General features: G+C 36.4%; 1 protein-coding gene across 19 annotated transcripts in view; it reads left to right on the top strand.

Annotated features, from left to right (window-relative positions):
- MEF2C (myocyte enhancer factor 2C) overlaps positions 1–14,535 on the top strand; it is a 169,865-nt gene that overhangs the window by 86,318 nt on the left and 69,012 nt on the right. For all 19 annotated transcript variants that reach the window (XM_060143259.1, XM_060143245.1, XM_060143261.1 and 16 more), the window contains one exon: positions 6,351–6,554. In XM_060143259.1, coding sequence (XP_059999242.1) covers positions 6,351–6,554 — 204 coding nt within the window. The remainder of the gene's footprint in view (positions 1–6,350; positions 6,555–14,535) is intronic.

The following is a 14,535-nucleotide window of genomic DNA, read 5'->3' as shown; positions in this document are numbered from 1 at the left end:
AAGACATTCTACAGAATGAAATTGCAGAAATAGATTCTTGTTATAAACTGTATTCCATTCACTGTAATCTTCCCCTTTACCCAAAGGTCTGTGCTACGTAGGCATAGAATCTGAACATCTAAATCTGGAATAAATCTTTTAAAGGTGTCTAGTCCAGCTTCCTGTTGAATTCAGGAACGCGCTCTAGACCTTCCTTGATATGCAGCCCTACGTGAACATGTTCAGGAATGAACTGCTTCTTACTTCATGGGACTAGATCCACTCTTGGACAGTTCTCATCACTAGGTTTCCCCCTGTTTTGAACCTCTTTATGATTTTCAGCAATGCTTTCTAACTCTGCTCTATAGAACAAAACAGAATAACTCATCTGCCTCTTCATATGGCCACGAAGTCTGCAGATCTTGGAAAGTGTTTGGCATTTCTCTTTTAACTCTGTTTTTCTGGGTTAAACATTCCAGATTCCCTCAATGATTTCTCCTGCAAAATTATTCTCAGACCCTACATCGACCTGTTTGCCATCCTATAGATGCTCTAATTTTGTCGGTGTCACCCAGTGTCTTCTTAAAATTCTCAGAGCTGAACATAGTACCAAAGATTAGTTAGTGCTGACTAACTAAGAGATCATTAGGATAATTAGTTCTCACTGTCAAACACTATAACTTTAGATCCTTTTCCCAAAAACAGCTATCATGTTAGTTTTCCTCCAACCTGAGATTATGTAATTCTGGTTTTTTTTTTTAATACGAATGAAAGACTTTAATATTACCTCTGTTTCTTTTCGTTTGTGACCCAGCTTTCTGTAGAGTGAGCTATGTATGTATAAAGACTCTACAATCTACTGGGTTATCACCCAGATTTGTGTGGTGTGTGGATCTGATAAGCATGCAGGCTACATCTTCATCTACACCACTAATAAAAATGGTGCCTGGGACAGGAAAGTTACTCTTGAACTCTGTGGCCCTTTGCAAGAGACTGTCCTTAAACTTAACACCAATTAATTAATTCATACTTAAATCATCTACATTACTACTAGCTAATCTCAAATATATAATATTGTGATGAGGATTTCATCAAATACGTTGCCAAATACATGTTCTTTAAAAATCTGATCTCATCAGAAAGTTCAGTAAATTTTTGCTCAATGAATGCAGTCATCTGAATTCTTAGATCCTCCCTCCTTTACCTCTGTATCCTGTGATTGTAAAGTTCAGTTTTTACCTTCACACATTTCTGTCCTTCATGATGAGTCATCAGGGCAAGGAATAAAGACCACTTTCCTCTGAACTTTTTGAATTATTTTTTTCTTTCTTCAAGAAAAATAAAACAATAAATTGTCAAAAAGACAAGTTTAAAAATTATCTACTTTTAGCAGAAAATTTTATTGAGACATTCAGTTTAAAATAGAGTATTTCCATTCCGTAATCCATTTGTTCATTGAGTATCCATTGGTCAGTCTTTGTGAGGCAAGAGGTGGGGTTTTCAGGGAGCTCAAAAAGCCAGCAGGAGAGGCAGACTCAAACAACCAATCAACTCTGTAATATTAGAATAAGTCTCATAATAAAGGTTTGTAAAAAGCTCTAGAGGATAACAACGAGGGAGGAATGAGTGTTATCTGAATGTGACAATGAAAGCTTCATAGAAGAAGTTGACATTTAAAGGAAGCCTTACAGCACCATGGGAGCCTGCCAGCGGCCAGATGGAAAGGGGGAGGGACGTAATGCCATGATCAGCTTTCTCTGAGTACAAGATAAGAAATAACCAATATGGTAGGTTTCATTTCATATTCCTCTTGATTGGGTCAACATCTACTGTTATTTTTCTTGCTCAGTCTAGAAGAAGGATTGGTCAGAAAACAAAAACTGAATTCACCCAACTCTGGATAAAAATACAGTTCAGATCATTACACATGACTGGAAATATAACATTATTAGCCAAGGAATACATTTTGATTCAAATGAAGGAAATTCCTTTGGAGCTTTAAGGAATTAAATGACTGTTTTTCCTCTAGCCATGAGGATGAGACATGAACAAGGGAGATATATATTTACATGTAGTAGAAGCCCGAACACCCAGCACCAATGTTTGATGTGGAGAATGCTCAATCAGTATTGGTCGGCACAATGTTTGGCATGTAGAAAATGCTCAATAAAAATTGCTTGAATTACTTTCATGTTTCTGTAAATAGATTTTCCTTATTTCTTTATAAGGAATATAAATTGTATGGGGCTGTATTTAATGAATGTTCCTTTTCTCAATTTCAAATTCTAATTTCAATTACTGATTCATACCTAATAAGTTCTAGAGTAATTGTCAGCATGAGATGTGTGATTGTGATGCCTGCCCTTGTGCTAGGATTTAAAACTCGAGGTTAATATAGAACTTAATACTGAATGTCTTAATAAAACATCATCATTACATTTGAGGCTGTTTCAAGAGGTAAAGAAAAAAAAACATAAAATGCTCAATGTTTACAGAGTAATCTTGCTTTCCATACATATATTACATATGAAGTCTCTTTAATTTTGAAAACTAAATGTAAATTATAGTGCCCACTTAAATAATATTGGTTTTATTGCCTTCTTGGTGCACCTTGATTGATGTAAACACTGGAAAAGAGCATCTCTTTGCCTAACTGCTGTAAAAACAGTCTTCCATCTCACCTAAGGTTCAAAATATGTTATTGAAATAGAAATGGACTTGTCCCCATTACAAACAATTGTCAAGTTATGGAAAATGTAATCATTACAATGCATTATTATATTTAAGTATAAAAGCTCTGAATTGCAATCTTTGTCATTGAGTGGCATATTTTAAACGAAGGGTAATATCCCAGTTCTCTTAAGAAAGCTTAATGCTGAAAAACAATTTTATCTAACTGTGAACAATGAGAAAAAGCATTATAAAATACATTTTGAGTATGCTATGAAGAATATGAACATAATACAGAATTAAACTTAGTGCAATTAAGAGTAGGTCTTGAAGATATTTTCTTAAATGCTTTAATATAGTCATTGTCATTTCAGTTTGCAGTTTTAATGAAAAGAAGCCATATGCACTGACTTTCTGACAGGTATTATTAAATAAGTATGCATTATCCAGCAGCCTATTTGGTTACACAAAAGTTGAGGAGTACCTAAAAGTAAACAAGTAGTGGCTTTAATGATATTTCTGTGCTGAAATGTACTTTGAGGGTGAGTGTTGTAACGTGCTAAATTCTGAGGTTTGAGTACAACAGAAACCATACTGTATCGAGACATTCCACCTACAGTTTGTGGTCATGAGAGTCTGATTAAAAGTGGTTTTAGATATATGAAAGTATTTTGGGTCAGTGCCTTCCTTCTGCGTTGAACGTACTCTGTAGCCTACTTCACTAAACAAAATACCAATGTGCAAGTATATTTGCATGACTAAATTGCATCTAAGAGAATTCTTAAAAGACATTTTGTATAAATCTGTATAATTAATGGTGATACTTTTTACCCATTCCAAAAAGATAGCCTTTATTTAGCTCATTCCTAATACCAATCATGACTCATCTGAATGAACCAGAATAAAAAAAGTTTCTAAAGTAGTATGATAATCAGATATGAAAATAAAACACTGGCTATGTTTTATAAGAACAGGTTAGTAAGACAGTCAATAAACATAAAACAGAAGGTGAGACACTGGAAATAAAACACTAGCTATATTTTATTACAAGCACTTTAGTAAGACAATCAATAAACATAAAACAGAAGGTGAGACATTGGCAATCATTACAAAGAAAAATTATCCCAGTTGCAACGTAAATAACATATCTGAGTAGATATTGACTAGCCGATGTGGGCTGGTAAATACCTAAATGCTGTATTTTCCAAAGAATGATCAGTGGGAATTCCATAGTTCAGCTTTATCTTTCTATCAGGAAGACTGTAGTAAGATCCTCAAATAGCCTTGATCAGGACTCTTTGAGCCACTAAGACAGGTGTATTTTGTAAGTTCTTTTCCTGTAAGTCAACTAAGAAAGGGATGGGAACTAAGATTTATTGAGCTTCTACTTTAAACACAAAGCTTGATACTGTACATATGTTATTTTATGTAATCCTTGCAGCAACCCCACAAGTAGGTGTTATCTCCGTTTTATAGATGAAAAATCAGACTCAGAGAAAAATCAAATTTGAAGAAGTTAAGTGAATTTCTCATGACTAATAAATAGCAGATCAGCATTCAAATCTAGGGTCCCCTGAATCCAGACCCCATGTTCTTCCCTTTCTATCATGCTGCCTTCAGTGCAGATGTGATTAAAGAATATAAACATTATTAAAGTGTAGATTTATCTTTTTAAAATTCTGTTTATGAGTTGCTAAATAAAAATTCGGTGGGGAAAGCTATCACAGTTTTATATAACATACATCACTTTGATATTTCTAAAAATAGTTTTCCCTATTTCGTTTTTTATACTACAGATTTTTAATGTGTGCCCATATGTCTGCTGTTCTAGGCACTGGAGATACAGCAGTGGGCAAAATAAAAATGGTACATGCCCTTGTGGAACGTGCACCGTAGTGGAGGAGACAGACATTAAACAAATGATCACACACAAAATTATACAAGTTATAAAATATGATAAGTACTATAAGAAAAAATAAAGGGGTGATGGGTAAAACAATAAGTATCAACAGAAGTGTGGGGAAATGAGGAGACCAGGAAGTCAGCTTTTCTGTCTGCTAGTGCACACTTCCTGTCAACACATTTATTTAGGCGTGTGGGATAGGGGACATTCCAAGTCCACTCAGCGGTCTCTAGTTTGGGTGACTGAGTTTATGGTGAGATGGGGGACCCAGGAAGGGGAGCAGATTCGAGGGTGAAGGTGAGTTTGGGCTTTGGGGGTTTGAGATTCCTAGGACTTTTAGATAGACACATGAGTGGAGGACATCCATGGGGTGGCTGGAGACAAAGAGAAAGAAAAGGAGCAGGACTCTAGATTTAGGAGTTACGCCCAAGTAGGTAGTAGATAAAACTGAGCTGACCTCTGCAAGATGGGTTGGATTTGAAGTTGAAGAAGAAAATTCAGTTATTATTTTCAAAGTTGACTATTTAAAAGTCAGTCAGCATTTCCCAGGGTAGATGCCTCAAAAACCTGGTTCAGAAGAATGATAGTAAGTGCCCCTCAAAATAAATAAATAAGCAAAGAAATCAACGTTCTGTCAGCAGTTAGTTTGGGAAGCAGGTTAAGGTTTAAAAAGTTCCTCAGCCTTTAATATACCGCTGTGCCTCATTTCCCAAACACATTGGACCATTGAACTTTCTGTCTTAAGGAGTATTTTGTAGAAATAATATTCTACAAAAGACCTGCTGGGAAACACTGGACCATGAAGTATAAAGGCTTATACTTAAGAATGTTCATGGTTTTTGGTGGGCAGACTGGAGTTTAATCAAGAGAAGACTGAAACTGGGGATAGTAAAATGCATATTTGCACTGGCAGGTAGAAGTATTTGAAGCCAGAGAGGGGAGCTGTTGTAGCCGGCCCATCAGGAAATGGCAGTGACAAGAGTACGGTTTTGAAGATTAGGATGAATCGAGGAGGGAATGGTTTCAGACAGGGAGATCGTCTAGGACAGGAAGCTGATAAAGACATGAATGATAGAGATGCCTGGGAAATAGACAAGAAAGTGTGAACCTGAGAAACATTTGGAGGGGAGGAATTGTCGGACTTGGTAATAGATTAGAGTAAAAGAAGAGAAAGGCAAAGATGGCAATACAGTTTCTGGCTTGGGAGAGGAAGAAAGATACACAGAAGAATGAAACCAAAGCCCTAACAGAGTTATGGCTAAAGCACTTCCCAACTCCCTGCTGGATTTCTAGAAAACAGAATACAACTCTGTCTGGAAGTACAGTCAGATCCCTTCAGCGTTTTCAGTTCAATGGCATGAGACTAAACAGTTTTGAGAAATTTTGAACATAGATCTAAAATACTGTGTTCATAATGTCATGTCCAGTCTTCACGTGGCCGAAAAATAAGCTCCAAATTTATAATTAAGAAATATGCTAACCCTGCTGAAATGGACTCTTTTAAATCTTGAATTGCTCAAAGAAACATGAACAGTTCTCTGGTCACCTTCATTGAAATGCCCTACATTAAATCTGGCATTTACAGTTTCACATTCAGCAGCAAGCTAGAAATCACACATTTTCGAATTCTAAGCAGAAATTAGTTTTAGATTTATTTGCTTTCTTTCCAAATGTGTTAGTGCCCGAGGGCTCTGACAACAACACACGTTGTTTTACAAAGGAAAAAAGTACTGTTTTATTTTTAAAGGCTTGCTTTTTTTTCCTCTTTAAAAAAACGTGTCTGCTTTCTTTTTTCCAGGTGACATTTACAAAGAGGAAATTTGGGTTGATGAAGAAGGCGTATGAGCTGAGCGTGCTGTGTGACTGTGAGATCGCGCTGATCATCTTCAACAGTACCAACAAGCTGTTCCAGTACGCCAGCACAGACATGGACAAGGTGCTGCTCAAGTACACCGAGTACAACGAGCCGCACGAGAGCCGGACGAACTCAGACATCGTGGAGGTGAGCGCGCATGCGTGCCTGGCGAACCGCAAACAGGCAGAGCCACGGGTGTTCAGACCTCCCCCCTCCCTTCCCCCCCACACAAGCACATCTTCCTTTACCTAAGATGTTCATATTCCCACAGGTGTACCCAGGTTTATCGCCCCAACTATTACTCCACCCTCTCTCTTTCTCAAAATGCAAGTTAGAGCGGTATGATAATAGGGACTACACGAATCTGGTCCTTGCTAGAAATCAGGCACCTGTGTCAGATTATTAACCTCATCCTTCAAGAGTCGTCATTGACGACCGCAGTGTCAGGCCGCCAGAATGGGGAAGTGTGGCCAGGGGATGGCTCGCCCACATTTTAGATGATTTCTTTTAAGTATATGCTAGTTTCCCAGCAAAGAAAAAAAATATTTAAAAATGAGTTCACCCCAACTTTTCATTTGTTTTTCATTTTATGTCTCTTCTTTCTAATTCATTCTTCCTAATGTATTCATGCTGAAGGAGTAAAGACAGTTATTCTCCTAGAAATCTTTTCCCCCAAATTATATCATTTAATATAGCACTGTTAATATACATGGGATCAGAAATCTGATGGAAATGAATTTCTAAATGTTACTTGGTATTTTATCAAAGTTAGATTTAAAACATTGTTCCATTGTGCCAAAAATAAATAAGCATGGCGTTGAAACTCAAAAATATTTTCGATTTGCTAGCATAAGTAACATTGCTGTACGATTTTAAATGCTTCTCACGTGTATCCTATTTAAATGTTATTGCCTTATAGTACCCTTTGTAAGCAATGAATACTAAACCAAAAAGGAAGAGGTGTAATGAGGTATATGTCCCCGTTATACAGATATAATGCCCCCCATCTGTCTGTTTTCCTCACCTATCTATCTCCTTGTGGTTTCCTAGATTGTGACTGCTTTCCCAGAATTAAGAGAAAATAAATGTTTCGAAAGTGTGTATTCAGCATCAATCTGCCAGAATACAAGTTATTCTTGCCATTGCTTAAATTGTTTAAACTGGTGTAAGAAAAATCTAGTTCTGATCAAACTAATCCGCCTCTCACATCCATCTTCTCTTTACCTGTTATAATTGTCTAAGATTAATTCTCGTTTCTTTGCTTTTATTTGGAAGTTTTTTTAAAGTATTGAGCTGATCAATTAAATTTTTTTTAGCTTTTGCCTAGTAAGGCCAAGCAGATAATTTCAGAGAAACAAAAGCAGATGATGAGTAGACCTAATGTGGTGTGTATTTAAAATACTTTCAGATTCGCATTACTACACATTTAGTTTTTCATTGACTGATAATTTTAATTGTGGGCTTGCCTTGATCTTGAAATTTAAGATCATTTATAAAACTTACCTAGTATGTATTTCAGATAGTATTTTATTCATGTGCACATATAAGTGTGAAAGTACATAGACATAAATATTAACAGACAGTTGTCAGTTGTCAAACCTCATGAGTGCTTTCGTGTGCATGCTTGTGTACATTCACGCACATTTAACATAAGTTCTGAACAGAAAACAACTCTATACTCAAAACTCCACCTCGTTACCAAAATCATTACAACAACCATTGCAGGGTAACAGAAAAATCTGAATTGGAATTTGTCATCAGATTTGAACTGCTCCAGTTCTTAATATGATGGGAAGTGCAGTAGAACCATATTAAACTAGTTGAAAATGTGTTGACTTTTAAAATTTGTTTTCTAAGGAGTTTAAAAATCTATAAAATTGTATTGTGAAGGCTTTGCTCAGGAATATACTATGTGGTTTAAAGGAGATTTAAAACTTCACATACTCTAGAGATTTTCATATTCTTGGACAGATGGGTATCTGAGGTAGACTTCTTCAAGGTCATGAGAAGAACATTGGGTTGAAAGTCAAAGGGCTTGCACTTTAACCCTTGCCTTGCACAGTCTTACTGGGTGACAAATGAGCTACTTCTCCCGGGGCGGGGAGCAGTTTTCTCATCTCAAAAATGAAGGCAGTGAATTTGAAAGTCTGTACAATGTAATTCTTTAAAAAGCAAAAAGAGAGCAAAGTAGCAACGCCACTATTATCCTGCACTTAACATCAGTAGATGAAAGTTGTGAATCTCTCAAAACGACATTCTGAGGCTCCTAGACCAAAACTAGAGATGGTTTGATTCTTTGGATGAAAATAACATATAAGTCTAACATGCTGTGGGACTGCCCTGCTCAACTACATGAATTACACAGTCTTCACCCATTCGGCTTTCCCACACTTCAGTAATAACTGAGATGATGGAGAAAGAAGTAAAGTGGGACCCCTAAGCTTGACAAAGTTTATACCATAAATATACATAGAGTACTCTCCAAAGTGCATTTCACTAAAATCAGTATGCTTGAGATACTTGGTGGAGAAGAGGGGATCTGGGTAGGAAGCTGCGTTTTTAGCGAGTTTCCCAAGTAATTCTTATACACACTAAGTTTGAAAACCTCTAGGAGACTAAGACATAATTGTGTTGGAGGCTAAGAACTTGTGATACATCAGCGACTTGAGAAATCCATTCTTAGAATGGATCTAACACAAAGGTGAAAGTTAGGGTAGTTTGCTACTCCTGGGTAAAATTTTAAATCCTATTTATTTTAATTTAATGTAATACAGTTAACTGAGTAAGTTTAATGAGGAGCATAATATGTTTCATGAAGGGTCATTAGTTGTATATTTCCCATTTGGACCATTACCCCTCTCCCTTAGCCTTCTGAAAACAGTTTACTCACAAGAAAAAAAGATTGGCACAGAGAGAGAAATAATATGATTCCCAGCATTCAGACTGAAATACAAATTTCTGGGCCATACCAGAGTAGTGTTACAAGGTCATAGGAAATTGTGCAGCACGTGGGTGTTGAAAAAGATTCCTTCTTTTAGCAAAAAAGCTCTTTGTAAATTAGCACTACTGTTACAATGGCACAAAGACTTACAAAGACTTAATAGACAAACTGGGATCTTTTTTTATTATTATTACATTATAATGCAGCTTGAATATCTGTTTAGCTACAATATATAAATATGCCAGATTTTGTAAATGTGTTAAATTTTTAATCCATTGGTGAGAAAAAAAACAAAAAACAGTTATTGTATTAAAAGCACTTCCTTTGAAGAAAGTCCATTTTATTTAACTCTGTGACAAGTATACTAGATACTTATCCACAATGCTAGCTTGTGAGGCTGTGGAAATTCAGTAGAGGCTCTGATGGTATGAAGGAACTGCCCCCTTCATCTCTTCCACCTGTCTAGCTCCACTCCTGGTTCTCTTAGCTGCCTTCCTGCTCTCACAGTTGATGCTGAGCTCTATTCTGGAAGGCGATGTGGGGTTGAGCCCTTCGGGATGACCTGAAGATCGCAGATCCCACGGAACATGCTGTAAGCCCGTAAGGCCGTTCCTTCACTCAGCGATGATTTAGCGGGCACCAGCGTGTGCTCAGCACTGGTCATGGAATTCTGAACCAGGAGACAGGCATTTGTGTTAAGGATATAAAAAATATATAAAAATCAGCTTGGAAACGATTGGAGGGCAAAGGAGCAATAATCTCTTTAATGTAGTACAAGCTACTGAAAGGAAGGCTTAGGCTAAACAATTTAATAAAACTTTCAAACAGGTCGTTGATCACCAGATCATTCCAGGTGACCCTTGGAGTGACAGAAGTCCCAGACAGGTCACCTCCATATCCAGCACATGTTTTCTAACTGCAAAACCCATATGGGAGCATCACTTAGCACCCTGCCAGGAGGGAGCCTCTCACCACTCAGTGACTCAGTGATTCTATTGAGCTACTCATCTAGTCTGGGCCAATGGCTAAGAGACTAAGTGTGGACGTGGAATAAAACACAATGCCCCATGCTGCTCCCTGGCAAATCAAAAAGATGGATGTCACACTTATAGAAGGAACCTTTGATCCACAGCTCTCTCAGTAGAAGATTATTGGCTTTTTTTTTTTCAGATGCAAGGATGGGCAAGAAGACTGTGTGTGTGTGTGTGTGTGTGTGTGTGTGTGTGTGTGACAGAGAGAGAGAGAGAGAGAGAGAGAGGGAGAGAAGAGCAGGGGCGGGGAAGAAAGTAAGGGGAGAATGAGAGATGATATTTACGTGAAACTTTATTTTCTGTTACCTGATTCCTGTTTAGATTTAAAGACTTCTAAGAACAGTTCCAGCAAAATGTCTCCTTGCACAGTAATACTTAAGGCCTGAATTGGGTCTGAAAAGGCCTTAAAATAGCTTATAAACTTCAGTGTTCCACAGTGCTACTGGAGGTTATCAATAAATTAACTACCTTTACATAGTTGGTGAAAATTAAGAACAATTTTTGTAGAAAAGCAAATGCAGTAAATAGTGGAATTGGACTTCTTTACAAACTCTGTATTACAAAATTCGTAAGTAGACGTAAAATATAAAAATATGTCTCTTTTACTTGAGCTTTCATTGTATCTAACCCAATTAAATAGGTTCCAGTTTTATACTTATATAAAAATATAGATACATGACATTATTTTTATGCATACTTTATAGATGCATATTACATAGCTGCTTTTCTTAAAAGAAAAAGCACATTCACTTATTTGTTTGGTCATTTGTTGAATTTTCATTCTTTCATGTGTTCACTGAACAAAGATTGGCTGAATTCCTGCCATAGGCTATGTGCCATGGAATGCCTGGAGATATGAACATAAACAAGGACTCTTGGTCCTTAAGATTGCTCACAAGGCCATGCATGATCTGGCCCCTGTATTTCTCTTCCTCTCTAGCCTCACCTTTTGCTATTTCCCTCCAACCAAACCCCCCCAGTTCCCATCCTATACTCAAGCCACCTAATGATGTTTATATCCTTCAACTTCTCCAAACTTTGTTTGTTTTGTCTTCAACATTCCTTACTAGGCCTTTACTTGGCTTTTATTTATCCTTCATTCAAGTCAGGTCCCAATTTATACTTTTGGAAGTGTCCTGGAGATGCCTCATAACTTGTGTTAGGTGCTTTTCCTGTATCATAGTCATAATATGTTCTATTTTCCCTATCAAGGCACTGCGGAAGCTGTTATTCAATTGCTTGTTCCACACTAGGTTTTAAACTCCTGGAGGGCGGGGACTGTGCACATTTTGTTTACTATCACATCTCCTGGGCTTTAATGTGAGGTCTAGAGAATGTTAGGCCATCAGAATATATTTGTAGAAAAAAATAAACAGGGGAAGACAGTTATAATAGGATACAGCCACATGATTATCATACAGCATAATGTTATTCATTTAAAGTATGAAAAATATTTGTATAGCTCCAATGAAACAGTTTATTAAAATTCTATAAACTTTATCAAAGCACAATCAAAAACTACAGTAATCTAGACCTGTGCCATCCAATACAGTAGCCGCTAGCCACAGGCGGCTAGTGACTGTCAAGTGGGACAAGGGGAGATGTAGAATGCATTGATATCCGGAAAGTTCTATGAGACAGCACTGGTCTAGACTGAAAGATGAAAAGGGAGGCATTGAAACTAATGGTGTTTTCAAATCAACACCAGGATTAATCCTTCAATATGAAATTTGAGCAGTGCATTTCAGAAGTGAAGAACTGTGTAGCCTTGAGATTTTAGAATCCAGAACATAAGTGTTCGAGAGACACCAGTTTGGAACTAAACACTCCTCATAAAACTAAAAGCACATTTTACCCCTCACACCAATAACCACGCGGTCGATCGGTAAACTCACTATCTGGTCTGAAAGCACTTTCGAGTTGTCCAGGCTGACAGGGAGCACGAGCCACGTAAGCTAGGTAATGTGTGCTGTTTTTTTTTTTTAAATGTGAAGCTTGTGAAGGGGAAGATGGTTAGGTCTTTCTTGTTACTGTTTTAAACTTACTTGAAGCAACGTGGGCCAGTAATTTAACTTTATAATTAGTAATTAATTTCTTTAGAAAAGCAGTTTTTTCAGAAACTTAGAAAAATAATTTTCTTGAGCTACATTAAAAATTCTTCTTAGGTTACTATAAATTATAATTAAAATAGTTCTTACTGCGAGTAGCTCAGTAACTCTGCCCTGTCCTCTGTTAAACCAAGTATATAATTGCTTTTCAATAGATAGTATTGAAAAATGAAGAAAGGATTAGTATATTCTGTAAAGATTTAAACCTTCACTGTTGAGGCTTCTAAGGAAAATGAGAAAGAAGTGATTTTTGTCAAAAAAAAAAGGTTTTGTATATTTCTCCTAAATTGTAATGCTCATTTTTGTTTATATATCTTTAAAAGACTTTTACTAGTCCCTGTAAATCGTATTTATATTTGTTCCCCAAAGTCTAAAAGGAGAAACGTGTCTAAAAATATATTCATATTTCTCATTTCTATCACAATGGATTTTTTATATGTCAAATTTGAAAATCCATTCCTTTTTAAAAATAATACTCTTGCTTAATTTGCATACGTTTTGTAAACATGAAAAGCTGCTTCACATCTCAGTTATTAAGAAAATCACTGTTGAACAAATGAAGTGCGTGTTAGATTACTTAAGTTATATGCACAAGGCAATAAAACTGAATTTCCTCTCATCTCTTTCATTGCACAGCTCTAATGGCTTAATACTAACACAGAGTCAACAGAAAATTGTTTAATAATAGTAGGAGCAGAAAAGACAATAGGTTTCAAAATACAGCCTTTTGTCAGTAGTGAAACTGCTTTATCATTATCAACATCACCATTTTATCATTATTATTTTATATGAACCACCTTGAACTGGAGCAGACCAAAGTCCTCATGATTTTTTTTTCGTCAGTACCTGAAAGTGAAAGGGGGAAACATATTTAGCCTGGATCATAATCGTCAATATTTAATGATACTTACAGAGTTCATGGCATGTAGAACTTGGTGTCGGACAGCACATTTGAACCAAATGTTGCATTCTAGCCCTTGATAGCCCCTAGGTAAAAGTAACATTGTTTGGTTTAAAACATATCAAATAAGATATCAAAGAGAAGAACATCTTTACTTCCTCAGGATTGGTATTAAATATATGGCTGTGAAATATTCAAAAGTGAAGTTTTAGGAACAATTTCAGAGCCCTGCCTAGAGTCAGAATAGAAGATAATGAGTTTTTGATCAAAGGATGTTTATTATTTCAACTGCCTCACTGCGTTTTTTAAAATTATTATTATAAATCTATTTCCCTTCCCTAAAGGAAATGATGATATTTTATTTATCTCTGTAACTCCAACTGCCACTCAATGTATGGCATATTGTAGACATTTAATAAATATTTTTATATATATATATATACACACACACACAACACACATACATATTTACATATATATACATACTTACATGTATATATAATATGTATAAACAACTTACTGATGATCATTATGGTAGAAATATTAAAATTTACCAAATTTTCTTCATTGAAGTCAGATAGGTTCTAATAGTAGTAAAAGTGAGAATCTTTCAAGCGAACCAGAGATTAATAAAGGTTGTTGCTATGTAAGAAAAGAACAAATAGGCACAGGAGACCACATAGAAATATTCCTTGTAGTCCTGGTGGAAAGTAAAAGACTTTCAGGCCAACCTATATGGATTCCTGGGAAAAAGAGACACAATGCTAGTACTTTGGCCAGGATCTGACAAGAGATATCAGAGGGTCTCAAACAAAATGCCTCTGGCCCCGTCTGAATCACTGGGGGATCTAACTGAAAGGCTGCTTCTAATTCAGTGAACATGGGGCAGGGCCCAAGAGTCTGTAGTTCTGACAAGCTCCCAGGTGATGCTGATGCTGCTATCTGTGAACCAAGCTCTGAGTAACAAGGATCCAGACTTCCCTTTCCAAATATCTATTTTCTCCAGCATGAGTTTGAAAGTACATTTTTGAACATTTATCATACCGTAAAAAAAAGATTTTTCAAAACCGCTATTTGGTGAAACTGACTCTTGAAAGCAAGTGTGTTAACATTTTTGGAAGTACTACAGTATAAAAGGCCTGTCATC

The sequence above is a fragment of the Lagenorhynchus albirostris genome, chromosome 3 (assembly GCF_949774975.1).
Source record: "Lagenorhynchus albirostris chromosome 3, mLagAlb1.1, whole genome shotgun sequence".
NCBI lineage: Eukaryota > Metazoa > Chordata > Mammalia > Artiodactyla > Delphinidae > Lagenorhynchus > Lagenorhynchus albirostris.
The sequence above is the reverse complement of the archived record's forward strand: the minus strand, read 5'-3'. Positions and strand labels throughout refer to the sequence as shown.